We start from the raw sequence: 26,166 nt of genomic DNA on the forward strand, positions 1-26,166 counted from the left end.
CCGCTCCTCCCCCTGCGCGGGGCAGAGCCTGCAGCCAAAGTTCACCGCGGCCCAGCCCCGCTCTGCTGGGCGCAGCTCGGGGGGGGCCGGGACCCCCCCTCACCCTGCTGGGGGACCCTCACCAGGGAGGGGGGAGCCGGGAGGGAGGGCACCCCCCCACCCAGGGCACGCAGACCCCCCGGGTCCCCTTCCCAGCCCTGGGAGGGGGCGAGGCCCAGAGCTGGGGGCCGCAGTCCCCCGGGGGGGTGGATTAGAGCCCCCCTGGCCCAGAAGGAGCCCTTTGTCTGGAGAAAAAGGGGCCTCAGAGCCGAGTTAAGCAGAAAAGAGGATGAGGGGGCTTAGAGGGGGCAGCCGAGGGCTGTGCCAGCGCCCCGGCCCGCGGCCGCGTGCGGCCCGTACAACCAGGCTTTATTCTGCCCGCTGCGGGGGGGGTCCTCAAGGGGCCGGGGGTCCCGGCGGCGGCTCAGGAGCAGGAAGGCTGCAGCTGCCCCTTGTAGACGTACTCCAGCGCGGTGGCGATGGTCCGCATGTCCATCTCGATGCTGCGGGCCCAGTTCTCCACGTCGCCGATCTCCTGTGGGACGGGAGGGGCTGTCAGGGCGCCGCACGTGCGATTTGGGTGGGGGTCTCGCCTTGCCCTGCAGTGGGGCCTCGCCCCACCCCACACCCCCCTCCCCAGCAGCCGCAGCCCTGCAGGTGCGTGGGGCTGGCTGGGACCCCGCGGGCGCTGCCGGCCGCAGTGCAATCTGGCAGCAGGCGGACGGTGCTGCCGGCGCTCCGGCATGGAGCCGCGGGGCTGGGGGGTGTGGGGTGGGGGGGGCGCAGCCCACCCACCCTCCAGCACCGGGCGGGCTGGGCCGTGTTGGGGCACAGGACCCCATCCCTCGGCCGGCACCGGGGTGGGGGTCCCACGGGGCTGCTTCTCCACGTGTCCCAGCGGGAAATCCCCACCCTGTGCCCAGCCAGGGGTGGGGGGTGACCCCCGTGCCTGGGGGGGGGACGCACGCATGGGACCCCCACCTTGAGGGCCTGGTTGAAGTTCTCCACCATGGTGATCCACTGCCCCGTCTGCCTGGCGAACTGCGCTGCCTGCACCTGCAGCGTCTTCACCTCCTGGTCCAGCTTCCGCTGGTTGACGTAGGCCTGGGCCACCCTGCGCGGGGGGACACAGAGGGTGCGGGGGGCAACGCCCTGGGGGACGTGGGGAGGGGGGCAAAGCCCTGGGGGACGTGGGGAGGGGGGCTGCAGGGGGGGCAACGCCCTGGGGGACGAGGAGGGGGGGCAGTTTGTGGGGAAAAGGGGCCGGGGAGTTGAGGGGGTCCTGGGCAGGGGTTTTGGGGGGGGGGGGGTGGGTCTCTGGCTGTGGGGGTGTGGGGAGCAGGGGTCCATGGATGTGTGTGGGGGGGTCCCTGGTGAGGGGGTTTTGGAGGGAGGGGCAACAGCCTGGGGGTGGGCGGTCTCTAGCTGGGGTTTTGGGGTAAAGGGGGCTGGGGGGGTTCAGGGGGTCCCCGGCTGGGGATTTTTGGAGGGGAAAAAGGGCTGGGGGCTTCGGGGGTCCCGGCGCAGGGGATGTGAGGAGGAGGGGGCTGGTGGGTTGGGGGGCGGTCCCTCAGTGGGGGTGCAGGGGTTCTGGTTGCGGGTTTTGGGTTGGGGGGCCCGAACCAGGGGTTTTGGGGGTCGGGAGTCCTGGCCTGGGATCAGGGGGGTCCCCGGCCGGCGGTTTGAGGCTTCAGGGGGTCGCGGGCGGGGCTTGGGGGTCGGGAGGGTCCCACTTGGGGGTTTGGGGGCAGGGGGGGGTCCCGCCTCACCCCACGTTGAGGTGATCGACCAGGGCCTCGGTCAGGCGGGTGGCGGCCGCGATGGCCTCCCTGCGCCGCCGCTCTGCGGGGGGGGGTCGTGAGGGGCGGCAGGACCCGACCCCCGCCCCGCCGTGACGCCAGCAGGGAGCCGCGTGACGTCAGCGTGCGGGGCGGTGACATCACAAGCCGCCCCCCCCTCCCGCCCCTCAGCGCCACGGTGTCGTTCCCAGACCACCACCCCCCCCATGATGGACAGCCCCGCCGGCCAATAGGACGCGCGCTCGCGTGGCCCTCGCGGTGAGCGGCGGCTCACGCCGCCAATGGGAAGCCGGTCGCCATGGGGACGGGGGCGGGCTCACCCTGCAGCTCCCGCCGCTCGCCCTGCCGGGCCTGGTGCTCCTTCAGCAGCCGGGACAGCATGGCGGCCCCGGGCCCGCACCGGCACGGCCGCGTCACCTGACCGCCGCGTCAGCGCCGCGTCAGCGCCGCCCCGCCTCCCGCAGCCTATGGCGGCCGTGGGGGCCACAGGGACCGGGGGGGGGCTACAGGGGCCCGAGGGGTCTATAGGGGCCCAGCTGGCAGCCCAAGGGGGCTACAGGGGCCTGGGGCGGGCTACAGGGGCCCGAGGGGTCTATAGGGGCCTGGGCGAGGGCTATAGGGGCCCAGCTGGCAGCCCGAGGGGGCTGCAGGGGCCTGGGTGAGCCATGAGGGGGCTGTAGGGGTCCCTGGGGTCTACGGGGTGGTGGCCTGCGAGGGCGACAGGGAGGTGTCAGGGCTATAGGGGTCGGTTTGGGGGGGTGGGGAGCTGAGGGGCCTGTAGGAGCCTGGCTGGGGGTCTGCGGGGGTCTGGAGCCTGGCTGGAGTTATGGGCACCTGTGGGTGCTGTGGGGGCCTGTTTGGGGTGCAGGGTGCTGCAGGGGTTTGTGTTGGGGGCTGTGTGGGTGCCACAGGGGCCTGGGTGTGGTGGCTCTGTGGCACGGCGGCTGCCTCCTGTGCTGCCCGGGGTGTTGGGCTCCCCTTTGCTCTGCTGGTTCCAGCTGTGCTGGTCCCAGTACAGCCGTGTGGCTGGGGGGCCCAGGCCGTGCCCCGTGAGAGACCGAGGGCACAGCTCGGCTGCGGCATGGGGTGCTGGGGTCCCCACCCCGTCCGTGGGGTGAAGGAGCCGAGCAGGACTTTCTGAAATCCGCTTTTACTCCCCAGGGGGACCAGCACGTGCTGACTGGGAATTCCCGAGTGCTCCCCTGCTCCCCGGCTGTGGTGGGACCAGACCGAGGGTAAATCCGGACTTGTCCAGAATCACTCCTGTCGCGGTGGCCCAGCCTCAGGTACGGCCACCTGGGCTGATCGTGGGCTGGCCTGTAACGGATGGAGGAATGAGCGGGGGGGGGCAGGGGGGAGCCGGCCGCGCTCCCGGGATGCGGCTGCTGCCAGCAAAGTGCGCTACGGAATTAAATTGGGCTGCAGAGTGCCGGAAGGGTGAGCTGGCAGAACTGCCGGGATGCGTCTGATCTCACCGGCCTTGAAGCAGCCCGAGACCGGTGGTGATGCTGGCCGGGTGCCGGCTGGCCGCAGCCCAGCAGAGTCAGGAGGAGGAGGAGGAGGGAGACCTCGTCATCCCCTCGGGGTGGGCAGGGGACGGGAGGATGAGGAAGGCGAAATGAAACGGCTGGGGCTGCGGGGAGGGGTGCGCGGGTCAGCGCTGGCTGGGGGGCAGGCAGAGCGCCCCGGTGGGCTCGGGGTGCAGGCAGCGCAAAGCTCCGGCCCCTCGCAGCCGCGGTGGTGACTGTTTCTCTCCCGCTCCCTTCGGGGCAGGCCGGGCAGGGGCTGCCCGCTCCCGGCCATCGGCAGCGAGGTGTCTCTGCGTCCCAGCTGGATTCTCCCCGTGGATGCAGCTCCTTCTGCCTTCACCGTCCCCTCGCCTTCCTGCTCCGAGCTGGTGCCCTGAGGAACTCTGCCTGCAGCTAACGGAACTTGAGCATAAAATGTGGCCAAAGATAAACCAGCGAATGGGTAAAAATAACCCCCGCTGACTCCCCACGCGCCTGTCCGGCGCTGCCCCACTTCGGTTACACAAACAAGTTCCTGCCTGCAGGAGCCCCTGCGGCCTTGGGAAGGGCAGAGGAGTTTATTTCGCTGTTTCCATCGTTAGCTGACGAGCGTGCCGGGCTAACGGGAGCGCCGTTGGGCGGAGCGTGTGGTGGGGCCGCTCCGCTCAGCCCCGTGCCCAGCGTGGGGTGCGTTGGGGTCAGCAGCTCCCCAGGAAAGGTTTGGGTGTGTACGGGGGCTTGGCGTTCGCAGGGTAACGGCCGGCAGCTCTCCCGCCCGCGGGAGCCCCGGGACAAGGCGCCGCTCCCAGAACCGCGCCGGCCCGGTTCCTGCCCTGCCTGCCGCAGGAATGAAGAGTGCTGCCCGGCCAGGGAGCTTTGCTGGCGACGGCCGACACTGCCGCGGGCGCCTGGGGGAGTTCGCACCTCTCTGGGCGCTGGCTCCGGCTCTCAGCACGCGCCGGGGACGCGCCTCGGCTTCCCTTGCCAACGCTGCCTGGCACAACGGTGAAATGCTCGCGCGCGCCCGGCCGGGCTGCGGGCGCAGGAGCCGCTCCCATGTGCGCAGGGAGCCGGGAGCCGACTCCTTCACACAGTTAACGGCGCCGGCGGGGTGGTTTGGGAGCCCCCGGGAGCATTTCCCTCCCTCCCTCTGTGTGGAAGCGTGTGGTGGGTCCCGTCCTCGCCCTGCCCAAGCTGCACTCCCGGCCCTCGCCACTCCCCAGTTCCAGCTGTCTCTGTGCCCAGGGAAGCGCTCTCCCGCTCTCCTCCGAGCTCCTGACCCCGCAAAGCCACGGCGAGGCTCCTGGAGCGGATCCTGCCCCGGCCATGGGACAGGACGAGGACGTCCCTGTGTTGCTCCCGCGCTGCGCTGTCCTTGGGCGGGGCAGGGAGCTCTGCGCCCCTGCGCCCACCCCCGTCTTGCTGCGCGGTGCCGACAGCGTGAGGCTGCAGCTCCGGGAGCTCGGGGTTCAGATCCGAGCCGGGGCTGGGAGCAAAGGGAATTTTCCCAACAAGGGATTCAGTTCCTTGCTGTCCCCCCCTCACTCACCCCCCCGGCCACGTAAACCCTCGTGCTTCGTGCCTGAGCCTCCGGAACGGTGTCCCGCCGTGAGCCAGGCCGGGGCAGCGCTCTCTCCAAACCCTCCCTCATTTGGAAGCTGGCGCTGGTGCCGAAAGTACGACTCTGGAGATGGCGCAGGGGGGTGACAAACGGCGCAGCGCCGGCAGTGCCCGGGCTCCGCTCACCCGGGGCGGCGGCAGCTCCCGCTCGCGCTGTGCCGGGTGGGATGGGGCGTGAGGCCCCGGGCGCCCCGAGGTGGGAGGTGTCCCGTTGTCCCGTCACGGGATGGTTTTGGGGTTGGAAATCCCTGTCCCGGTGGGGCCAGGTGTCGCTAATCCGGAGCAGCTGGATTCTCCGGCACGTTCCCGGGCTTGGTGCAGGGAGTGGGGCGAGCTCGCGGCCGGGGCCCCGCTGTGGTGGCCCCGAGGGTCTGTCCTGGCCGCGCACGGTGCTGAGCTGCGCTGCTCGGAGCGCGGGGCTGGCTCCCCTCGGCCGGACCCCCCCGGCCTGGGGACGCGGCTCGGGTTCGGGTCTGCGCGAGGGAGGGGCAGGCGGATTTGGAGGCTTGGGAGCGCGGTGCCCCTGAGGTGGTTTGTTCTGAAGCCAGGAGGAGAGCCGGTGGCGGAGCGTGCCGGGATCCCCCTCCTCCCCCAAGTCAGATTTTGGGGGGCCCGCTGATGCCGAGGCACGGCACCAGGAGCCCCAGTCATGGTTCGCTCTGGGCCAGCGGCTCGTCGCTTCCTGGCCGTGGCCACCGTCCTTTCTGTTCGTGCACAGGCGATGCGCGCGTGATGCCGGCCTCTTCCGCCGGCCGCACGGGAGGGCTGGCGGGGAGCCGGGTGGGGTGCGGGGCGGGGGTGGGAGGCCGAGCAGCCCCCCGGGACCGGCTCTGTTCCCGTGCTGTGCTCCCAGGCGGGGATCAGCCCTTTCCCACGTCGGGAGTGTGACGGCAGGGACGCTGGGAAGGGATCTGGGCCGCGGAACAGGAAAGAGCGGGGTGAGCGTGAGGAGGGCTGGACGGCGGCCAGGCGGGGGGCGAGCCGGGGGGCACGGACCCTCCCGGCCCTGCCCTCATCCCCCCAAACGTGGTGTGGCGAGGAGGGGGCCGGGGTGAAGGACTGTTCCTGCATCCAGCGCGGAGCTGGAGCTCGCTCACACGGCCGGAGCGGCCCTGCCAGCTCCCAAATATCTTCACAGGCCTTTGGAGAGCGGGAGCGGTTAAAAATAGCCAGTGTGCTGGAAAATATGACAGCCCCCCCTTTCCCTGCCCCCCCCAAGCTGCCGTGTGGGGCACGGAGCTGTGCTCGAGCCGCAGCCGCTCCTGGGGGACGTGGCCCCACTGCTGGTGGGGTCCTGCCAGGCCCCCCGGCCCCCGGGAGCCTGCGATGGCACCGGCCCCTTCGGCGTGGGGGGGGGGGGCGCGGATCCCGCTCCTCTCGGATTGGGGTGCAGGAGGGTTACTCCTCTCCCAGCCCAAGGCTGGGGGCAGTTGGGGGGCCTGGCAGGGCCTGGGGACAGCAGCCGGAGGGGCTGTCCCGGTCCCCTTCCCGCCACCGCGTCCCCTCGGCCGTCCCGTGAGCATGGGGAGTCGCTGGGACAGCGAACGGCCCCGCACGGCGGCTGTGCCGGGTGGGTGTCGCAGGGGTGACAGGGTGTCGGGGTGTCATGGGGGGTGTCGGGGTGTCACGGGGGGTGTCGGGGTTCCCTCTCGGCGATGGCCGTGCGGAGGCCTCTTGCAGCCCGGGTTCAGTGGACATCCCACTCCGTCCCAGCTCCCAGAGGGTCCAGAGGTGGGTGACTGCCCCCCGCCTCGCCCCCCAGCCCGGGGAGCACCCAGCACCCAGCCCGGGTGCTGTGCCCAGCCCTGGGGGCCCCGTTCCAGCAGTGCCGGAGGTGGGGTGAGCAGAGATTTGGGACTGGAGAACCCCGGGGGGGGTCACCAGTGCCCCCGGGGCTGTGCCTGCACGGGGCCGTCGCCCAGCAGTGATGCCGGAGCCGGGCTGGGGGCTTCGACATCTGCCCCCGCGGCACGGGGGGGCGTGTGCTGCCATGTGGGGTGCTGTGCGCTGCGCAGCCCTGGGTGGGGTGCAATACGGGGTGATGGGTGCCATGCACAGTGATTTGGGGTGCGAAGCACTGCAATGCAGGATGTGGTGCAGGTGATGGGTGCGATGCGGGGTGATGGGCGCGATGCGGGGTGATTCGGGATGTGGTGCAGGTGATGGGTGCGATGCGGGGTGATGGGCGCGATGCGGGGTGATTCGGGGTGCGGTGCCCGGGGCAGCGTGGCGCGGGGGGCGCGGGTGGGGGCTGCGGCGCTGGCCCCGGGCCGGGGCAGGCGGGCGGGCGGGCGGTGCCGGGCGGTGGCCCGGCCCCGGGGGGGCGGGGGCCGCGCTGCCGCCGGTCGGGCGGTGCGGTGCGGTGCGGTGAGCGGGATGGCGGGGGCACGGCGGCCCGGGCGCTGCTGGCCCTGGCTCTGCCTGCGGCTGGCGGCCGGCGCCGCCTTCAACCTGGACGCGGGCAGCAGCGTCCTGAAGGACGGAGAGAGCGGCAGCCTCTTCGGCTTCGCCGTGGCTCTGCACCGGCAGCTCCGCCCCGAGCCCGCCGGCTGGTGAGTGCGGGACCCCCGCAGCCCGGCTGGCCCCGCGTCCTGCGCGCGCCGGGCCCTGCGTCTGCGCCCCCCCTCGGGTCTGTGTCCCCCCCTCCCGCGGGTCTGCGCCCCCCCTCGGGTCTGTGTCCCCCCCTCCCGCGGGTCTGTGCCCCCCCTCGGGTCTGTGTGCGTCCCTCACCTCGGATTTGTGTGTGTCCTCCCCCTCCCGGGTCTGTGTCCCCCTCCCGGGTCTGTGTCCTCCTCCTCGAGTCTCTGTGTCGCCCCCCGGGTCTCTGTGTCCCCTCACCATGGGTCTGTGTCCCTCTCCCCGAGTCTCTGTGTTGTGTCCCCCCCCCCATGTCCCCCTCCTGACATCTGTGTGCTGCCCCCCGGTCTGTGTGTCCCCCCTCCTGGGTTTGTATCCCCCTCCCCTGTCCCCTCGCAGGGCTGGGGACCGGTAGCTTGGGGCTCCCCCCGCCCACTCCCCGGGATGCTGGGGGGGCCAGATCCTGCCCCATCCGGCTGAGGGGTGCCAGGACTCCAATTGGGCTGGGAACCCGAGGGGACAAGGACAAGAATGGGGACGGGGACCGGCCACCCACTCTGGATTGTCCAGCAGCAGCTGGAGGGGGGCTTTTGGGGGGCAATCGGTGCCCTCAGCGCAGCCTCGGGCAGCTCGGGCCAGGGACCCCCCAGCTGGGACCCCCAGAGCCGTGCCCGCCGCCTCCGCTGTGCCCTCTCGGCACTGAGCTGGCAAACGCCCACCCGGGCGGGGGGGGGGCTCGGGGACAAGGACCCCCAGAGCGGGCAGGTTGCGGGGCGCTGTTGCCCACGCCTCCCCACCCGCTCGCCAGGCCCCAGCCACCGTCCCGGCTGGCGGCCGCCTGTCCGCGTGCTCCGCCAGCCCCGTGGCGCCGGCCGAAGCCGCCCCAGCCACCCCCTCCGCGTTCTTGGCGTGGCGAGTTTTCGCTGCCCGGTGCCCCGGCTGCCGGGCAGGTGTTGGCGGAGCCGCCGGCACCGCGGTGGGCACGGCGCCGTGGGCACGTCCCCCCTGCCCATCGCCTCCGCTCCTCGGCCGGGAGCGGGGACGAGTTTGGCCCGCGGGGCTCCTTGCCCCGTGCCCTGGCACCCCTGTGCCCTGGCGTGGGTCGCGCTCCCGCGCCTCTGTCTGGCTCCCTCCTTTTTTGGGCATGTTGCTGCCGGGTTATTTTGGGTGAATTCCAGTTTATTTTTACCGGCTCTGCCTCTCCGCCGCCCCCCGGGGCGCCCTCGTGTCCCAAGGCCACCGTTCCCCAGGGAGTGGGGCTGGGGGTGGCCGCTGGTGCCCCACGGCCACCAAAGAGCCACCGGCAGCACGACACCCGCCTGGCAGGGGAGCCAGCCCCGTCCTCGTGGGGTGCGGGTCTGGGTGGGAGTCAGGGTGCCCCCAGCCCTGCTGCACCAAGGGGGATGGGACAGGGGTGGGGGGGTCCGGGTGCACATCACCTCCTGCACCCCTTTGCCTGCCCACACATGCACCGAGCTGCGGCTGAGGCCTGGGAGAGGCCGCGCCGGGGCCGCAGCTGCTGGGCCGGGTGGGCTGGCACCGCGCACCGCGCTGGCACGGCCAGCCGGTGTGAAATCGGTGCGGGGGCGCAGGGACAGCTGTGCGGGGGCGGTGGGGACACGGGGGACGGGGACGCTTTGGCGGCTCTGGATGGATGCCGGGGCAAGGAACAGCCGGTGTGCAAACCCAGCGAGGGGTGCTGGGCGCCCCCCACCCTGACGGGGGTCCCTGCCGTGGCAGGCTGCTGGTGGGGGCCCCCCAGGCGCCGGCGCTGCCCGGCCAAGGTGCCAACCGGACTGGGGGGCTCTTCGCATGCCCGCTGACCCCTGAGCTCTCCGACTGCTGGCGGGTGCCCATCGATGAGGGAGGTGAGTGAGGCGCGCGGTCTGCGGGGAGCTCCCCCTCCAGCCCCGGGGTCCCGGCGGGGCTGATGCTCCCCATCCCCACCAGTGGACCTGCAGCGGGAGAGCAAGGAGAACCAGTGGCTGGGGGTCAGCGTCAAGAGCCAAGGAGCCGGCGGCAAGATCGTGGTGAGCGCTGGCGCGTGGGGTGAGGCCTGGGGGGGGGGGGGGGGGTCAGCGGCATCGCCTGAGCCCCCTCCCCGCCCGCAGACCTGCGCCCACCTGTACGAGGCGCGGCACCGGGTGCGGCAGCCGCTGGAGACGCGGGACGTGATCGGGCGCTGCTTCGTGCTGAGCCAGGACCTGCGGGTGCGGGACGAGCTGGACGGCGGCGAGTGGAAGTTCTGCGAGGGGCGGCCGCAGGGCCACGACCGCTTCGGGTTCTGCCAGCAGGGCCTGGCCGCTGCCTTCAGCCCCGACCACCACTACATCCTCTTCGGGGCCCCCGGCACCTACAACTGGAAGGGTGAGGGCGCGGGGCTGCCTGCCTTTGCGTGTGCACGCGTAGGGACACGCGTTCCTGCCTGGGAAGGCATGCGTGGTGTGCGCGATGCGTGTGCGCGATGGGTGTGCAAGCTGCGGGTGCGAGCGTGGCGTAGGTGTGAGCGCATGGCTGCGTGCGTGCTGCGGGTGGGAGCGTGCATGCCGTGGGTGTGGGCACACGGGTGTGTGCATGCGTGGATACGTGTGCATATGCATGGATATGCGTGTACGCATCATGGCTGCGTGCTGTGGGTGCGAGCACACGTGGGTGTGAGCACAGGGGGGTGTGGTCATGCTCACAGGTGTGTGCACGCATGCATGCTGTGCGCACGCCGTGTTTGTGTGCGCGCATGGGGTACATGCGCCGTGTGCCTGTGCGTGCCTGGGTGGGGGTGCACATGCCCGTGTCCATGCACACACGTGTGCGCTGGTGGGTCCACGTGTCGAGGTCCCACCCGGCGAGCGCAGTGCCGCAGGGCAGCTCCATCGCCCCGTTGTCCCCCTGGAGTCCCCGTCCTGGACCCCTCACCCCTCCTCGGTTCGGCAGGGAACCTGCGCGTGGAGCTGCTAAACCAGAGCTCCCTCGACCTCCTGCGCTACGACGACGGGCCCTACGAAGCTGGGGGCGAGAAGGACCAGGACCCCTCGCTCATTCCCGTGCCCGCCAACAGCTACTTCGGTACGGGCACGGCGGAGCCTGGGCGCGGCGGCACGGCACCACGGCCCCTCATGGCCGCCGTGGGACCCCCGGCCCCGCTGCCCGGCTCCCGCCTGCCCCGGCCGCGTGCCCGCCCTGACGCCCCTCTCTCTTTCTCTCCCGCCCGGCCGCGGCGCAGGGCTGCTCTTTGTGACAAACATTGATAGCTCAGACCCCGACCAGCTGGTCTACAAAACCCCTGAGCCCAGCGAGAAGGTGCCCGGCGCGGCCGGCGACGTGGCCCAGAATAGCTACTTGGGTTCGTAAGCGCCGGCCCCGGCGTCGTCCCTGTGTGCCACCCTCCCCGGAGCCGTGTCCTGTGGTGTGTCCCTCGTGTCTGCGGAAGGGAGAGGACAGGAGTGCTCCCAGCGCCTCAGCGGGGCCCTGCGAGCTCGCGTGTGCACACGCGTGTCCCCGTGCGCACACGCACGCGCCGAGCACGCCTCCCTCTGTGCCCCCCGTACGCGCAGCACCGCCGCCCTCCTCGCTCACGCACCCAGCACACCCACCTTGTTCATGCACGACCCCCTCTCCTCGTGCACACCCCCTTGCACATGCAGCCATGCACGCATGTGGCTGTACACCACCTCCGCTGCACGCTCCCACCCCTTCCGGGTCCAGGGCCGGGGTGGGAGTCCCAAACCCCCCCAGCCAGGGCTCCCCATCCCCATCCCTGTCTCTGTCCTGTGTCCCGTCGCTGCGGCGGGGGCACCGCCAGGCTGGGGGGGGGGGGCAGACCCCGCGAACGGGGGGCTCAGAGCCTGGCGTGGCCCCCAGCACCCCGCCGTCTCCTTGCTCTGCCCTCCAGAGATGTTTCTGCATGGGGGGGGGCCGTGCACGGTTCCTGTGGGGGGAGGGAGGGGCCACATCCTGCTCAGGGGGCTGTGGGGGGGCCGGGCACTGCAACTGCTGCATGTGGGGAAGGGGCTCTGGGCCCCTCGTTGGGGAGGGGGTGCTCTGTCCAGCTGTGGGGGGGTCTTGGCTCTGCTCTGGGTCTTGCTGCCCCAAAATCTGGCAAAGCGGGAGGGGCTGGTCCTCGCTCACCCCGGCAGCCTCTGCTCGCCCTTTGGCTTCCACTGGCCCGGAGCTGGGGAGGGGACCCCGAGGTCCTGCCCCTCCCCCCCCCGCACCACTGCGGCCGCTGTGCCCCACAGAGCGCAGGGCAGGGAAACTGAGGCACGAGCCGAGCAGAGCCCCCATCCCCATGCCAGAGCAGGAGGGTCCCCCCGAGCCGGCAGCGCAGGGGCCGAGCGGAGAGAGAGAGACGGACGGACGGACGGATGGATGGACGGGGGGGGCGGCGGGCGGGGGGGGCCAGGGCTGGGCGGGCACCGATGCCTGCTCCCCTCCGCAGGCTTCTCGGTGGACTCGGGCGCGGGGCTGACGCGGCGGCGGGAGCTGAGCTTCGTCACCGGAGCCCCCCGCGCCAACCACACCGGGGCCGTGGTCATCCTGCGCCGCGACAACGCCAACCGCCTGGTGCCCGAGGCCGTGCTGCCCGGCCAGCAGCTCACGTCCGCCTTCGGCTACGCCATCGCCGTGCTTGACCTCAACAGTGACGGGTGAGTTTGGGGGGACCCCCCCCCCCAAACCGGCCACGGCGCCGCGGTCCCCCTGGTCTCGGTGCCATGGCCTCGCCCTGGGCGGGGGCACCGGGGCGCTTTGCCGTGGCGTGGCGGGCGATGGAGCTGTCGTCCCTGCAGCTGGATGGACCTGGTGGTGGGGGCCCCCCACTTTTTCGAGCGCAAGGAGGAGATCGGGGGGGCCGCCTACGTCTACATCAACCCAGCGGGGCGCTGGGACTCCGCCACCCCCCCTCCGCCTCAACGGCACCCGCGGCTCCATGTTCGGCATTGCCCTCAGCACCGCCGGGGACCTCAACCACGACAGCTTCGAGGGTGAGGGGCTGGGGGGCTCCGGGGGGGCTCTGGGGTCCCCGTGGGACACAGCCCGTGTACTGCAGGGGGGCAGATGGTGGCACGGGGGGGCTGCATCCCATCGAGGGTCCGGGGAGGGGTCTCGGCTCCCCACCACCTGCCCTTGCCCCCCAGACCTGGCCGTGGGAGCCCCCTTCGACGGCGCTGGCAAAGTCTACATCTACCACGGCAGCAGCCTGGGCATCGTGGCAAAGCCGGCGCAGGTGAGCGGCTGCAGGGCCGGGGGTGCCTCGCCTGCCGCACCCCCCCGCCGGTTCGTGCTGCCACGGGCGCCTTGTCCCCAGATCCTGGATGGGGAGGGCGTGGGGGTGACGGCCTTTGGATACTCCCTCTCGGGGGGGCTGGACGTGGACGGGAACCTGTACCCCGACCTCCTCGTCGGCTCCCTCTCCGACAGCGTTGTCTTGTTCAGGTGAGAGCCCCTGTGGGCAGCCCCCTCCCCAGCTGGGGCAGACCCCACCCATGGGCCGCCCCTGTCCCCGAAGATCCCCATCCTGGGGCACCCCCCACCCCGAGCAGCCCCCATCCTGAGCAGCCCCCATCTGGACCACCCCCCATCCCCAGCAGCCCCTGCCGCAGGGCTCCCCTCGGACCCTCCCAGCGGGGAGGTCCAGGGGTCCCCATTCCCTGGGGGCAGCCGGGGGTCCCGTGCAGCGGGTGAGTGCCGGCTCTGCACAAGGCTCGGGGTGTCCCCGGGGGGGGTCCTGCCTGCCACCCCCGTTTCTCCCCCGGCAGGGCTCGGCCGGTCGTCCACGTCTCCAGGAACGTCTCCCTGCTCCCCCCCAACATCGACCTGGAGCAGAGCAACTGCCAGCACCACGAGGGCGTCTGGTGGGTGCCACCCACTGCCCCCCACCCCACCACCTCCCCAGGCACGCGGCCGGGGCACGGCCGGGGTTGGGTGCTGCCCATCTCACCCCGTGCCCCTGCAGCGTGGACGTCCGAGCCTGCTTCAGCTACACGGCCAGTCCCGCCAGCTACAGCCCCCGCCTCGGTGAGCGCCGTGGGAACGGGGGACAGGAGCCCCCCCGGGCTGGGAGGGAGGGGGGGGACCCCTGCCATGGCACCCGTCCCTCTCCCCGCAGTGCTGGAGTACGTGTTCGACGCCGACACGGACCGCCGGCGGCGCGGCCAGGCCCCCCGCGTCTCCTTCCTCGGCCGCCGTCCCTCGGACCCCGAGCACCAGTTCTCCAACGCGGTGGAGCTGCCGCGGCAGCGTGCGCGCGCCTGCGTCACGGCCACCTTCCAGCTCCACGTGAGTCCACAGCCGCGTCCCTGTCCCCGTCCCCATCCTCATCCCCGTCCCCATCCCCGCGCCCCCCTGTCCCCCCTCACCCCCACCTTGCCTCCAGGACAGCATCCGTGACAAGCTGCGCCCCATCGCTGTCACCCTCGCCTACGGCATCCAGGGAGCCGGGGCAGCGCGGCAGAGCCGGGGGGCCACCCTGCCGCCCCTGTCGCCCGTGCTCAGCCCCCAGCAGCCCAGCAGCCACCGCACCGAGGTGGGGACCCGGCCGTGTGCCCCTTCCCGGGGGTCCGGGGCACACCGTCCCACGCGGGGGCTGCCTGGAGTGTCCCTGACCCCCCCCGTGTCCCCTCCCAGGTGCATTTCCTGAAGCAGGGCTGCGGGGATGACAAGATTTGCCAGAGCAACCTCCAGCTCCGCTTCCAGTTCTGCGCCCGCCTCGGGGATGCCGATTTCCTGCCCCTGCCCAGGTGAGGGGTCCTGGTCCCCACCCCATGCAGGGTCCGGGACGCCCCAGCGCAGCTCACGGCTGCTCTGTCCCCAGGGGTGCGGACGGCACCGCCATCTTCGCCATGAGCGACCAGAAGGACGTGGCCCTGGAGATCGAGGTCACCAACCTGCCCTCGGACCCCGCGCAGCCGCAGCGGGACGGCGATGATGCCCACGAGGCCCTGCTCACCGCCACCTTCCCCCCGGAGCTGCCCTACTCTGCCCTGCGCCCCTATGACGGCCGGGCACCCTCGGTGCGGTGGGGGTTTGGGGGGGCGAGGGTGGGGAGCTCTGGGTGGGGACGGGGGCAGAGGGACGGGGTGGTCCTGGGGGTGCTGGGGGGTGGGATGGGCGGTGTCCCGGGCTGTGGCAGGCTGGGGGACGCCCAGGCGGGGGGGTTCAGCTCTCTGCCCCCCAGGACAAGGCGGTGGTGTGCCTCGCCAACCAGAATGGCTCGCAGGTGGAGTGTGAGCTGGGGAACCCCATGAGACGCGGAGCCCAGGTGGGCGCAGCTCCCCGCTCCCCCCGCCCCCCCCGGCCTCCCGGCCACGGCCCCCACCTCAGCCCTCACCCCTCTGCCGCCAGGTGCGGTTCTTCCTCATCCTCAGCACCCTGGGCATCACCATCCAGACCACAGACCTGGCGGTGGAGCTGGCCCTGTCCACGTGAGCCCGGGGGGGGTCAGGGGCTGTCGCGACAGAGCCACGTGCTTGCCTCAGCGCGTGGGGGCATTTGGGGTGGTGCCCCGCCCTGAGCCCCCCTGCCTCTCCCCAGGATCAGTGAGCAGCCGGCGCTGGAGCCGGTGGTGGCTCACGCCCGCGTGGTCATCGAGCTGCCACTCTCCGTGATGGGGTGAGCGAGGGCGGGGAGGGGGCCAGGACTCCCCGCCGCGGGGCTGCCCTGACCCCCGGCTGTCCCCGCAGCGTGGCCGTGCCGCCCCGGCTCTTCTTCGGCGGGGTGGTCCGGGGCGAGAGCGCCGTGCGGCGGGAGAGCCAGGTGGGCAGCGCCGTGCGCTTCGAGGTCACGGTGAGTCGCCCCGACGCCCGGCTCCCGGGGACCGGGGGTGCGGGGATGGCGGGGGTCTCAGCCCCACTGCTCCCCGTCCCGCTCCCTGCTCTGGGATGGGGGGGGGGGTGGCTGTGGGGCGGGAGGGTCCGTGCCACCCCACTCACGCTGCCGTCCCCCCGCCGTGGCAGGTCTCCAACCGCGGCCAGTCGCTGAAGACGCTGGGCTCGGCCTTCCTCACACTGCTCTGGCCGCACGAGATCAGCAACGGGAAATGGCTGCTGTACCCGCTGCGCGTGGAGCTGGCGGCTCCCCCGGGGCAGCCTGTGGCCTGCACCCCCCCCGCCAACCCGCTGCGCCTGGCCCTGGTACTGCCGCGGGACAGGGGCGTGGGGACGCGGGGGTGTCCAGGGCGGGGGGTCCGCGCTGCCCCCCTCCATGCCCGTCCTTCCCCCTGCCAGGAGCCGCCGGGGGAGGCTGACCCCGCCGAGGCACCCGCCGCAGGGTCCTGGTGGGTGCCAGCGCCTGCGGAGAGGAGGAGGAATGTCACGCTGGTGAGCGGGGCGGGGGTGCCCCTGCTCCTGGGGTGCCCCTGCTCCTGGCGTGCCCCTGCTCGTGGGGCACAGGGCCGGGCTGACCCCATCCCCGTCCCGCAGGACTGCGCCCAGGGCACCGCGCGCTGCCTCGCCTTCCGCTGCCCGCTGCACAGCTTTGAGCGCGCCGCCGTGCTGACGGCCCACGGGCGCCTCTGGAACGGCACCTTCCTGGAGGTACGAGGACGGGACCCCTGGCACGGCGATGCGGCCGGGACCCCCGCGCTGGGGAGGGGCTCAGCCCGTCCCATGCCCCCGCCGCAGGAGTACCTGGCCGTCACCTCGGTGGAGCTGATCGTGCGCGCCAGCGTCTCGGTGACCTCCTCCATCACGAACCTGGTGCTGAAGGACGCCTCCACGCAGGTCTGGCCCCTCTGGCCCCCGCCCCCCCCGAGCCCCCGCCCCACCGCCCCCTGACCACCCTCCTCCCCCAGATCCCCGTCTCCATCTACCTGGACCCCGGGGCAGCGGTGGCTGGCGGCGTGCCGTGGTGGGTCATCCTGCTGGCCGTGCTGGCCGGCGTCCTCGTCCTGGCCCTGCTCGTCTTCATCCTCTGGAAGGTGAGGGATGGGGTCCCCGCGGCGAGATGTGTCCCCCTCCCCGCGGCACGGGGTCCCCTGGGCATGCCAGGCCGTGCTGCGCCACGCCGTGCCACGCTGTGTCATGCCACATCACGCCATGGTGTGCCGTGCCACCTCAGCTGTGCCACGCTGTGTCAACGCTGTGCCGTGTTGTGCCGTGTTGTGCCACGCGCTGTCACCCCAGCTGTGCTGTGCCACATTGTGCCATGCCAGCCCAGCTGTGCCACGCTGTGCCATGCCATCCTGTGCCATCTCAGCTGTGCAATGTCACCCCATGCCATCCTGTGCCACTCCAGCTGTGCCGTGCCCTGCTGTGTCACCCCAGCTGTGCCGTGCCACTCCAGCTGTGCCGCGCCATGCCACCCAGCCCAGCCTTGCCCACCTTCACCCTCTCGCTTCCTCCCCAGTGTGGCTTCTTCAAGCGGAGCAGCTGAAAGTCCTGCTACGCCGCTAACTATTACCGGGCCCACCTGGGCCTGCAGCCCTCTGCGGCAGACAAGCAGGCGCAGGAGGGCGAGCGGTGACGCAGGGCTCTCCCGCCGCGGCCCGGCAGGCAGCGAGCATGGGTGCGCAGGGGTGCGCGAGGGCCGGCGGCCGCTCTGCGCGGGTGTGCCAGGGCTGGCGGTGTGCTGAGGCGACGGGGTGAGGATTTGCAGTGTCGGTGTGCGGGCGTGCGAGGATTTGCAGTGCTGGCACGTGGGCGTGCGAGGGGTTGCAGTGCTGGCGTGTGGGCGTGTGAGGGGTTGCAGTGCTGGCGCATGGGCGTGCGAGGGGTTGCAGCGCTGGCGCAGAGCGCTTGCCCCTGCGGTGCCTTTGGGGTGAGTGCTGAGGGATGAGCAGGCGCCGGTTCCCCGCAGCTGGGCTTCTTCCGGAGGGCGCGCTACGCGCCGCCGGCCGTGCCGCAGTACCACGCGGTGAAGATCCCGCGGGAGGAGCGGCAGCAGTTCCGCGAGGAGAAGACGGGCACCATCCAGCGGAAGGAGTGGGCCGCCAACCTGCGCGAGGCCAGCGATGGCCACGTCGCCCCCAGCTCGGCATAGCCCCCCCGGCCCAGGGCCGGCGCCATGTGCACGGGACGCTGGACACGGGACCCCTCTGGCACCACGTGTGGGGACGCACATGTGTGTGCTGGCGCGCGGCTGCCGTAGCTGGGCACACACGGGACTATTCGCACCGGGACGGGGCCGCTGGCCCCACGGGGGGGCTCGGCCCCGCGGCGATGCTCAGCCCAATAAAACGGAGAGCCCCTCCGCGGAGCCCCTGTCCCTCCCTCCAGCCTGCGGGCGGGGGCCATGATGGGTGTGGCGGGGATCGCCGCCATGAGTGTGGCGGGGATCGCCGCCATGATGGGTGTGGCGGGGATCGCCGCCATGATGGGTGTGGCGGGGCGCCGCCATGATGGGTGTGGCGGGGTCGCCGCCATGATGGGTGTGGCGGGAACAGCCGCCATGATGGGTGTGGCGGGGACCGCCGCCATGATTGGTGTGGCAGGAGTGCCGCCATGATGGGTGTGGCCGTTTCGGCGGGTGGCGGGTGCCTCCGCTCCGGGGGCCGGGACGAACCCTCTCTGCCGGGATACCGGGGCTCGTCGCTGTCCCCGCCTGTGAGTGGGGCCCGGCCGCCTCCGACGCACCGGTAAGACGGCTGCACAGAAAAGGAGGGGCCGAGGCCCTGCCCTTAGTCAAGATGACGGCGCCCTGAGCCAAGATGGCGCCGCACTGCAGAGGCCGCTCGGAGCCTTGAAAATGGCGGCGCCCTGCGCGGCTTCAGCGCGCCTGTTGCGGACGTCAATGCGTTTTCCGGTGGGGACCCGGAAGTGGCCCCGATCCATGGGGGCGCCGGGGCGGACCCCATCGCGGAGCGGCCGGAGCCTCCGCGCCCGGGGATGGTGAGGCCGCGGCGGCGGCACCGGCTGCCCGGGGATGGGGGGGGGGAGCGGAGCCGGGAGGGTCCAGGCCGAGGGGGTTTGTCCGGGAGATCGCGACAGGGCCCTGCGCCCCCGCCCCGTCCCGCATCGCCCCCCGGGCCCCCTCGTGTGACCCCCGGAGCCGCGGTGGCCCTGCCTGTCCCCCTGTGCGTGTCCGCTGCCGTTCCCCGTGTCCCTGCCTCCCCGGCGACCCCCCCGCGCCCCCACGGGGTGGCAGTCCCCGCCCGAGCCCCCCGGGAAGGCTGCACCCCCTGCTGCAGCGGGTGCCCAGAGGTCCCGGGTGCCCTGGGGTGGGCTCTCGGGGGGGGGGGGGAGGCAGCCGGGACCCCATCGCTGCGTGTCCCCCCCAGACGTGCTGCTCTCCGGACTGATGGCGTCGGGCGCCACGAGCCGCTCCGAGGACGAGGAGTCGCTGGCGGGGCAGAAGCGGGGCTTGGCCCAGGCCTCGGGCGCCGTCCCCAAGCGCCGCAGCTCCTCGCGGTGCGTCGGGGTGGGAGAGGGGGCCCGGGGCTGAGCCCTGCCTGCGGGAGGGGGGCGGCCCGCGGGCACCGGCGCTCAGGGCAGTTTGGTTTCTTCCAGGTTCATCAAGCGGAAGAAGTTTGACGATGAGCTGGTAGAGAGCAGCCTGGCCAAATCCTCCAGCCGGGCCAAGGGTGCCGGCGGGGTCGAGACTGGGCGCTGCTCGGGCAGCGAGCCCTCCTCCAGTGAGAAGAAGAAGGTGAGGGGTCGGCGGGGGCCACCCGGGGGTCTGGGGAGCTCAGAGAGACCCCGACCCCCCCCCGTCTCTGCCCACCCAGGTCTCCAAGTCTGTGTCCACCCCCATCGCGCCCAGCCCGGTCCTGACCCCCAGCCTCGCCAAGCGGATGAAGAAGAGCAAACAGCCCCTGCAGGTGACGAAGGACCTGGGCCGCTGGAAGCCCGCTGACGACCTTCTGCTCATCAACGCCGTGCTGCAGGTAACGGCCCCGGGGGTGCCTGTCCCCAGGGACCCTCGCGGGGGGGGGTCTGCCCCCGCTGTGTTTTGGGGCTGGTCCCCAGGGACTGGCCCTCACCCGGGGGCTTTTCCAGACCAACGACTTGACGTCCGTGCACTTGGGCGTGAAGTTCAGCTGCCGCTTCAACCTGCGGGAGATCCAGGAGCGGTGGTACGCGCTGCTCTACGACCCCATCATCTCCAAGTGAGCGGGGGGGTGGCCCCGGGGGGGTTGAGCTGGCGCGGGGGAGGCCAGCGGGGACCGTGGGGGCTCTCACACCACGGCCCCGCCACGCAGGCTGGCCTGCCAGGCCATGCGGCAGCTGCACCCCGAGGCCATCGCCGCCATCCAGAGCAAAGTGCTGTTCAGCAAAGCCGAGGAGCAGCTGCTGGGCAAGGTGGGATCGGTAAGTGCCAGCGGGAGCGGAGCGGCTCCGGTCGGGGGGGTCGCGGGCTCTCGCCGGGGGTCCGCGGTGCCACCTGTCCCTTCTCCCCTCTGCAGACCAGCCAGCCCACGCTCGACACCTTCCAGGAGCTGCTGCACAAGCACCCCGATGTCTTCTACCCGTCCCGCACAGCCAAGGCCCTGCAGCTGCACTGGCAGCTCATGAAGCAGTACTACCTGCTGGGCGACCAGACCGGTGAGGCCGAGGGTCCCCCGCGCCCCCGTCCCCGCAGCCCCCCCAGCCCCCTCACTCCCCGCTCTCCTCCTTCCAGTGCAGCCGCTGCCCAAGGGAGACCAAGTGCTGAACTTCTCGGACGCGGAGGACATGCTCGACGACAGCAAGCTGAAGTGAGGGCTGGGGGGGGGGGGGCTGGGGAGGGGCCGCACGGGGAAGGGGTGGGGTGGCTCCGTCTCATCTTGGCTCCTCTTCCCCGCAGGGACGTGCGGGACGAGGTGCTGGAGCACGGTGAGTCCAGCCCGCTCCCATCTGAGCAGCCCGAATTGGTGCAGAGAGGCCCGGGACGCCCCCAGGACGGGGGACAGGTGCCCCCTCACCCTCCCCACCCTCCCCAGCGCCCTTCTCCCCCTCTCCCCAGAGCTGACGGTGGCCGACCGGCGGCAGAAGCGGGAGATCCGGCAGCTGGAGCAGGAGCTGCACAAGTGGCAGGTGCTGGTCGACAGCATCACAGGTGAGAGCTGGGGGCCCGGGGGGGGAGGGGGGCCGCCCATCCCCCCTGCCCTTCTCACCGCTCCACCCTGCAGGGATGAGCTCCCCGGACTTTGACAGCCAGACGCTGGCCGTGCTGCGGGGCCGCATGGTGCGGTACCTCATGCGCTCCCGGGAGGTGGGTGCAGGGATCGTGCCCCCCGCTCCCCAGGGAGGCCCCCCCAACACGGCCTCCCCGCAGCCCCCTGACGCTGCCCCCCCTCAGATCACGCTGGGCAGAGCCACGAAGGACAACCAGATCGACGTGGACCTGGCGCTGGAGGGACCGGCCTGGAAGATCTCCCGCAAGCAGGGTGGGGATGGGGGCCTGGGGGGGCTCTGGAGCTGGGGTGGGGGGGCGGCTGTGCTCCTGCCGCCTCTCACCCCGCGTGCTCCCTCCAGGCGTCATCAAGCTGAAGAACAACGGAGATTTCTTCATCGCTAATGAGGGCCGGCGCCCCATCTACATTGACGGGCGCCCCGTGCTCGGCGGGAACAAGTGGAAGCTGAACAACAACTCGGTGGTGGAGGTGAGCCCTGACGCGCATGGGGGGGTCGTGGAGGGGGTGTCTGGGCCCGGGGGGTCCCACCGTGCTCACCCTCTGCACCCCCCGCAGATCGCCAGCCTCCGCTTCGTCTTCCTCATCAACCAGGACCTCATTGCCCTCATCAAGGCCGAGGCGGCCAAGCTGGCCCAGCAGTGATGGGGGGTGGGGGTCTCTCAGCCCCCAGTTTGGTGATGGAGACCCTCCGGCCCCCTCAGCCTCCTCCCCAGGGGTGCTGGGCACCCTCCTGCTCCCAGCCCCGGCACTGGAGCTTGTCACCTGCCAATAAAGCGTCCTCCCCCCCGCAGGACCCCCAGCTGCAGCGTGTTCTTGGCATCACTCCTTTACTGCCAAAGGGGAGAGGAGGGGGGTCCGAGGCCTGGTCCCGTGGAAGCAGCGGGCGATGGTGTCCAGGAAGGTGTTTTGGGGCGCCAGGAGGCCCCGCGTCGCAGCGGGGGTGCCGCCATCCCTCCCCTCCACCCCGGGAGGGGCTGGCAGCCGCGGGGGCTGATCCTGTCCCAGTGGGAAGGGGCAGCCAGGGTGGGCCGAACCCACGGGGGTCCAGAGGCAGGACAGGAGCGCGCCTGGAGCAGGATGCCGACGCAGAAGAGATCTGGATTGGTAATGCTTTAAGTTGGATTCCATTTATTGAATCTGTTTTGAGGAGTTTGGTTAAAGAGAGGGAAAGAAAGCCCCCCCCCCCTGCCCCAGCGTGGAGAGTTGGGGGGCGCAGCTCAGCCAGAGCCACGGGGCAGCAGGGAGGGGACGGCCTGGAGGGGGACAGGCACTACGACCATCGGCGTTACGGGTACAGCTCTGCAATGCCCGTCACCATCGCCCGCTGCGCCCACCCAGGCTGAGCGCTGCTCGTTGCTATTGCTGGAGATTTAATTTAGGGAGGGGAGAGCTTGGAGAAGGGTGGGGGGCAAGAAGAAGTGAATAAAAGAAAAGAGGGTTCCAACACTAGGAAAAAAAAAAATAAAACAAAAAAAAAAAAAAAAAAAGAGAAAAAAACCAGAAGAGAACAGCACGCTGCAGCCGAAGCGCACAGGTCCCCACGCCGCGTCCCGGCCCCAAAGGGTCCCGATTCCTGCCTGACCCCAGGGAGGGGACGCCCCCCAGCACCCCGCTCTCCCCCGTGCCCATCGTCCTCGCTGCCAGCGCGAGGGATGCTGCCGGGGCTGCTCCTCCGAGGCGAGGCCCTGATGTTGGCACACAGAAGAAAAGACAGCTGGGGCTGGGTTCGGCCCAGTGCTGCCCGCAATTGCGCAGAGAGGAGATTTCTGGAGGGGGAAGGAAAAGGGCGAGCAAGACGGCGGCACGCGGCGGCCAGAACGCGCTCTGAGGGTGCAGCGCGGGTGCGAGAACACAAAGCAGACGAGGAGAGAAGGGGGGAAAGGAAGGGGGGAGAGAGAGAAAAAACAAACCCAATGGCACGAAAAATGAGAAGTGTAAACTTTCCTTCGTTACTATCCCAGCTCCCTGCAGTCTGGCGCTCGGGCGGCAGCAGGAGCGTGGGGCTCAGGAGCTCGCTCTCTCCTGCCGGCTGCCTCGGGGCCTGCGCTGCGGCAGCGCCTGGCGCTCAGCGCCCACGGGCGGGGGGCCAGGCTGCGCAGAGGCTGCCGGGGGCGAGGTGTGCCGCCCACTGTGGGCCTGGCCCGGCCCGTTCCGGTGGCGCTGGCCGTTGTTGTGGCGCCCGGGAGCCGAGGGGCCAATGTGGTGCTGGCCCTGGGACCTGGGGCCCGCTGCTGCTCTCCTGCTCCCTTGGGAAGTCTGAAACAGAAGAGGGTGGGCGAGTGGGCGCAGGTCGGAGGAAGCAGCTCGCAGGGGCGGGAGGCTGCCACGTCCCTAGGTAGCCCCCGCCCTGTTCCTGGGGGAATTTGGGAAAACAAAACCCCCAAAGGCTGCTCTGAAGCCAAACCAGCCCGGCAAGGCCGCGCTCCGCAGCTTTTGGGTGCCCTCGGCCTCTCAGCGGCGCAGCCCCGTGTGGGTCCCTGACAGCAAAGGGCACACGGCAGGGACGGACCCAGCCCAGGAGCTGTGAGGAGCCGCAGACGCGGGGCGAACTTGCCGCAGCGCCGGGGCACGGTTACCTCTCGCGAAGGCTGGGTTGGGCGACCGCCGGCATTGCCCGCGGCCACCTCCGCCAAGAGCTTCTTGCTGGCCGTGGCGAGACTCGCGGGGGAGGCAGAAGCACACGCGGGGGCGGAGGGAGCAGAGGTCTCACCGGGACGGCTCAGGGATGCGGCTGTGACAGGGCTGCAGCGCGATCGGGTGGAGTAGCTGTTCTTTGGATGGGAAACTGTAAGAGAAATCCCCCAAAACATGCGTTCTGCAGGCGGGACCCAGACCGTTGCCCCTCCAGACCCTGCCAGCAATAGCCCCAGGGGCGTGGGGGCGGCTCATGGCTCCAAGGGACAAAGGAACTTTTTTCTGTCAGGACGAAGCTTTGGTCGAGCGAACGGTGCAAGGGCTCGGCCAACTGGGGCCAGTGCTCACAGCGAAGGGAACGGGCACCGACCCCCCCACCAAGGGAGGAGCACCCGCAGCAGCACAGGGAGCGCTGGGCCCCCCTCTGCTGCCCAGAGGAAACAGAACGCCCAGAGCAGAACGCTCCCAGTCCCGCTGCCGTCAAGTTTGGGGCACACGTGAAGGGTTTGGTGATGGCAGGGGCGGCCGACGCCCCAGCTCCCCCCAACCCCCGCCCAGCTCACCTTGGCCGAAGGAGGCGATGCTCCTCTTCAGCGTGTCGAGGTCGCACGTGAACCGCGCCACCCTGCCCAGGTCCTCGTCGTACTTCCGTTCACTCACGAAGTGCTTCGCAGAGAAAAGGCAGAACGCGCACGTTAATTCAGTCATTAAGGGACTGGACCTGGGGCTGGGGTGCTGGGTGGTACAGATATAACCAGGGGGTGCAACCTGAGGCACCCAGCCGGAGCTGCTCTGCACGTCGGATAAACAAACCGCTTATCCACCAGCGCACTGGCAGCTTGTCTCTGTCGAGCAGGAGCCCAGGGCCGGGCCCTGCTGGGGCGGCACCCACACAATTCCCACCAGAGCAGGTGGCGGATGCAGAATTCCCCCAGCGCCACATCTGGGTGGGATTAGACTAAGCTGGATTAGCCGTGGAGTGGAAAGCTCACCTTTATGTCAGCTCTGAGCTCGACCAGCTGCTCCTCCGACATTCGCACGGCCACATCAGTCATCCTCTTCAGGGCTTCCGCCTTCTTCTGGCGGCTGACCAGGATTTCCACTGCGAAACAGAGCCTGGCTTAGGCGGCACCGGCGCAGCCTACCCAGAGTTAAACAACGCCGGCACGCGGCACCATGGTAAATGCCTGGTAAACGCCAGGTTCCCCCAAGAGCCCCGGACACGACTGCGCCAGCTGCACGGCATCCCCGTCCACTCCCTCCCGCAGCGGTTTTTTTTCTCCGGACACAGCCTGGACCCGCGCTGGAAGCCGGCTCGACGGGCACGGCGTGCAGCTTCAGCAGAAGCTCTCCCCAGGCCAACCGCTTCCTCGCCACCCCGTCAGCCCCGGGGCTCAGTGCTGCTGGCGTAGGTGTCCCCGTGGATCACGTCCCACCTGCACCGGGCGGGCTGAGAACGCCCTTCCCAGCTGCCCGGGAACGCTGAGGTTTTCAGGAATGGCCTCCCATGGATGAGTGCAGTTTATATCCCACCCTCTGAGGGGCACAGAGCAATGGCCTGGAAGAGGGGAGCTGCACACCATGTCGGGCAGCAACCACACCAGTCGCAGAACACTACCAGCTCAAGCTACAGGGCAAGCGTGGGAACAGAGCCACGCGGCTGGGAACAACGTGGACAGGAGGTAAACCACCGAAATCTGCTTCCAGGGGAGCTGTCTCCTCACAGGGCAGCAGCACCCACAGCTCTTCGGGCTACTTGGTAGAGAGACAGAGTCTTACTTGCTTCTGCCTTCACTTTGTCCATTTCAGCCAGCAACGCCACCTCGCGATCCATAAGGCTGGGGGAAAAAACACAGAAAGAGGGAAAAAAAATCAGAAATAGACAAAGAGAACAACGAAATCCTTCTGGAAGAGCAGTGGCAGGAGGGTTTCCAACGGGCAGAGACCGGCAGATGGCAGCAGGAGCTCGCTGCGTCGCGCACCGAGAACCCAGCTTTTGTTCTGGAAGCCGAGGAGTTGTGTGGTGGTGGCTTCGCTGGCGCTGGAAGTTGCCGAGGCTCGGGTCAGCGCAGAGCGCGGCACGGCGCTCCCGACAACGCGCGGGGAACATGGTCACCTCGCACCGACGGAGCCAGAGCCACCTTGGCACGGGGAGACGGAGCAGCAGCTGCGGCGCTGGGGGAAGCTGCGCTGCTGGACTTCACCACCGCAGAAAACGAGGGCACGGGGTTCTAAGGAGTCACAAGGCAGAACTAACGAGCAGCGGGGCAGGACGAGCAGCCGCCATTGCAGGACGTCCCCTCCCAGGCAGCCTCTCAGGGGCCACACCGTGAGGGGACCCGACTGCAAGGCTTTGCTCGTACGCCCTCGGTACCTTATTTAAGCCAACCAAACTGGCCCATTGGTCCAGAAACCTGAATTCTGGTGCCCTGTGCCCCTTCTCTTCATCCTGCAGATCCCCACGGGGCTGCGGGACCCAGGCAAGAGCGGGCACACCGTTCCACATGGTGCAGCAGGTCTGGGGAGACAACCACCCGCCAGCCACCACCACGCAGCCGGCCTGTCGCTCAGGGCCACGGGGGGCCGTGAGCCCAGAGTCTCTCACGCTCTGAAGATTTTGTGGCCACAGAGGGAACACCTGAGTGGGTCACGGCAAAGCATCTCCACTCGCCAAGAGGCTCCAGCGTGCCTCAAGTGTGTCTGTTGCCATGAGACCGCAATTCTCCCGGGCGTCACAGCGGCAGCCTTTACGCCAGCAGGGTGGCACAGCTACCGCAGGCCAAATTTAGCAAATTGAGGCTGTCGAGCACCTCTGTAAGGCAGAGCATCCAGGGAGCTCCCCGTAACCGCCAGTCGCAGGCTGAGCAAAGGGGGCTCCTGTCCCTGGAGACGGGCACACCGGGTAATCGGGTCACAACGGCAGGATGAGAGGAAATACCAGTCC

At 70.6% G+C, this 26,166-nt stretch overlaps 4 protein-coding genes across 6 annotated transcripts in view; 2 read left to right on the forward strand and 2 right to left on the reverse strand.

Annotated features, from left to right (window-relative positions):
- Positions 1–312: 312 nt before the first annotated feature.
- On the reverse strand, positions 313–2,267 carry BLOC1S1 (biogenesis of lysosomal organelles complex 1 subunit 1). Its single transcript, XM_086769002.1, has 4 exons — positions 2,159–2,267; positions 1,809–1,881; positions 1,021–1,153; positions 313–574 (listed from the first exon to the last, which is right to left on the reverse strand). The coding sequence occupies exons 1-4, from the start codon at positions 2,217–2,219 to the stop codon at positions 464–466; spliced, it is 378 nt and encodes a 125-aa protein (XP_086625128.1). The 5' UTR covers positions 2,220–2,267; the 3' UTR covers positions 313–463.
- A 5,054-nt stretch (positions 2,268–7,321) lies between these two features.
- Positions 7,322–17,726, forward strand: ITGA7 (integrin subunit alpha 7). Its single transcript, XM_086768945.1, is given in 27 exon segments — positions 7,322–7,518; positions 9,284–9,411; positions 9,494–9,573; positions 9,655–9,910; positions 10,475–10,606; positions 10,764–10,883; positions 11,979–12,186; positions 12,328–12,436; positions 12,438–12,522; positions 12,676–12,764; positions 12,846–12,973; positions 13,297–13,392; positions 13,494–13,555; positions 13,647–13,816; positions 13,914–14,063; positions 14,165–14,277; positions 14,352–14,550; positions 14,715–14,798; positions 14,882–14,961; positions 15,071–15,148; positions 15,220–15,322; positions 15,493–15,669; positions 15,763–15,855; positions 15,958–16,071; positions 16,159–16,257; positions 16,329–16,454; positions 17,333–17,726. Coding segments are annotated over 27 exon segments (3,438 nt in total). The 5' UTR covers positions 7,322–7,342; the 3' UTR covers positions 17,516–17,726.
- Positions 17,727–18,241: 515 nt separating this feature from the next.
- MCRS1 (microspherule protein 1) lies at positions 18,242–21,375 on the forward strand. Its single transcript, XM_086768975.1, has 14 exons — positions 18,242–18,363; positions 18,753–18,882; positions 18,982–19,120; positions 19,200–19,358; positions 19,471–19,580; positions 19,674–19,782; positions 19,878–20,016; positions 20,093–20,168; positions 20,258–20,286; positions 20,417–20,509; positions 20,583–20,665; positions 20,753–20,840; positions 20,929–21,056; positions 21,144–21,375. Exons 2-14 carry the CDS (start codon positions 18,773–18,775, stop codon positions 21,228–21,230), a joined length of 1,350 nt encoding a protein of 449 aa, XP_086625101.1. The 5' UTR covers positions 18,242–18,363; positions 18,753–18,772; the 3' UTR covers positions 21,231–21,375.
- Positions 21,376–21,693: 318 nt separating this feature from the next.
- Positions 21,694–26,166, reverse strand: part of SPATS2 (spermatogenesis associated serine rich 2) — a 29,318-nt gene continuing 24,845 nt past the window's right edge. For all 3 annotated transcript variants that reach the window (XM_086768960.1, XM_086768958.1, XM_086768959.1), the window contains exons 9-13: positions 25,002–25,060; positions 24,215–24,324; positions 23,786–23,888; positions 23,165–23,373; positions 21,694–22,844 (exon numbers count right to left, since the gene is read on the reverse strand). In XM_086768960.1, the coding sequence (XP_086625086.1) occupies positions 22,593–22,844; positions 23,165–23,373; positions 23,786–23,888; positions 24,215–24,324; positions 25,002–25,060 (733 nt within the window). In that variant the 3' untranslated portion in view covers positions 21,694–22,592. The remainder of the gene's footprint in view (positions 22,845–23,164; positions 23,374–23,785; positions 23,889–24,214; positions 24,325–25,001; positions 25,061–26,166) is intronic.

Source organism: Chlamydotis macqueenii, chromosome 29 (genome assembly GCF_036417535.1).
Source record: "Chlamydotis macqueenii isolate bChlMac1 chromosome 29, bChlMac1.mat, whole genome shotgun sequence".
Lineage (NCBI taxonomy): Eukaryota > Metazoa > Chordata > Aves > Otidiformes > Otididae > Chlamydotis > Chlamydotis macqueenii.

What these genes read in the sequence shown, in the direction of transcription:
- BLOC1S1 (XM_086769002.1), bottom strand. Translation starts at nt 2,219, where the DNA reads ATGCTGTCCCGGCTGCTGAAGGAGCACCAGGCCCGGCAGGGCGAGCGG. An exon ending in GTCGATCACCTCAACGTGGG is followed by an intron (nt 1,154 to 1,808) that starts GTGAGGCGGGAC and finishes CCCCCCGCGCAG; the next exon opens with GGTGGCCCAGGCCTACGTCA. An exon ending in ACTTCAACCAGGCCCTCAAG is followed by an intron (nt 575 to 1,020) that starts GTGGGGGTCCCA and finishes CCCGTCCCACAG; the next exon opens with GAGATCGGCGACGTGGAGAA.
- MCRS1 (XM_086768975.1), top strand. Translation starts at nt 18,773, where the DNA reads ATGGCGTCGGGCGCCACGAGCCGCTCCGAGGACGAGGAGTCGCTGGCG. An exon ending in TCATCAACGCCGTGCTGCAG is followed by an intron (nt 19,359 to 19,470) that starts GTAACGGCCCCG and finishes GGGCTTTTCCAG; the next exon opens with ACCAACGACTTGACGTCCGT. An exon ending in TACGACCCCATCATCTCCAA is followed by an intron (nt 19,581 to 19,673) that starts GTGAGCGGGGGG and finishes CCCGCCACGCAG; the next exon opens with GCTGGCCTGCCAGGCCATGC.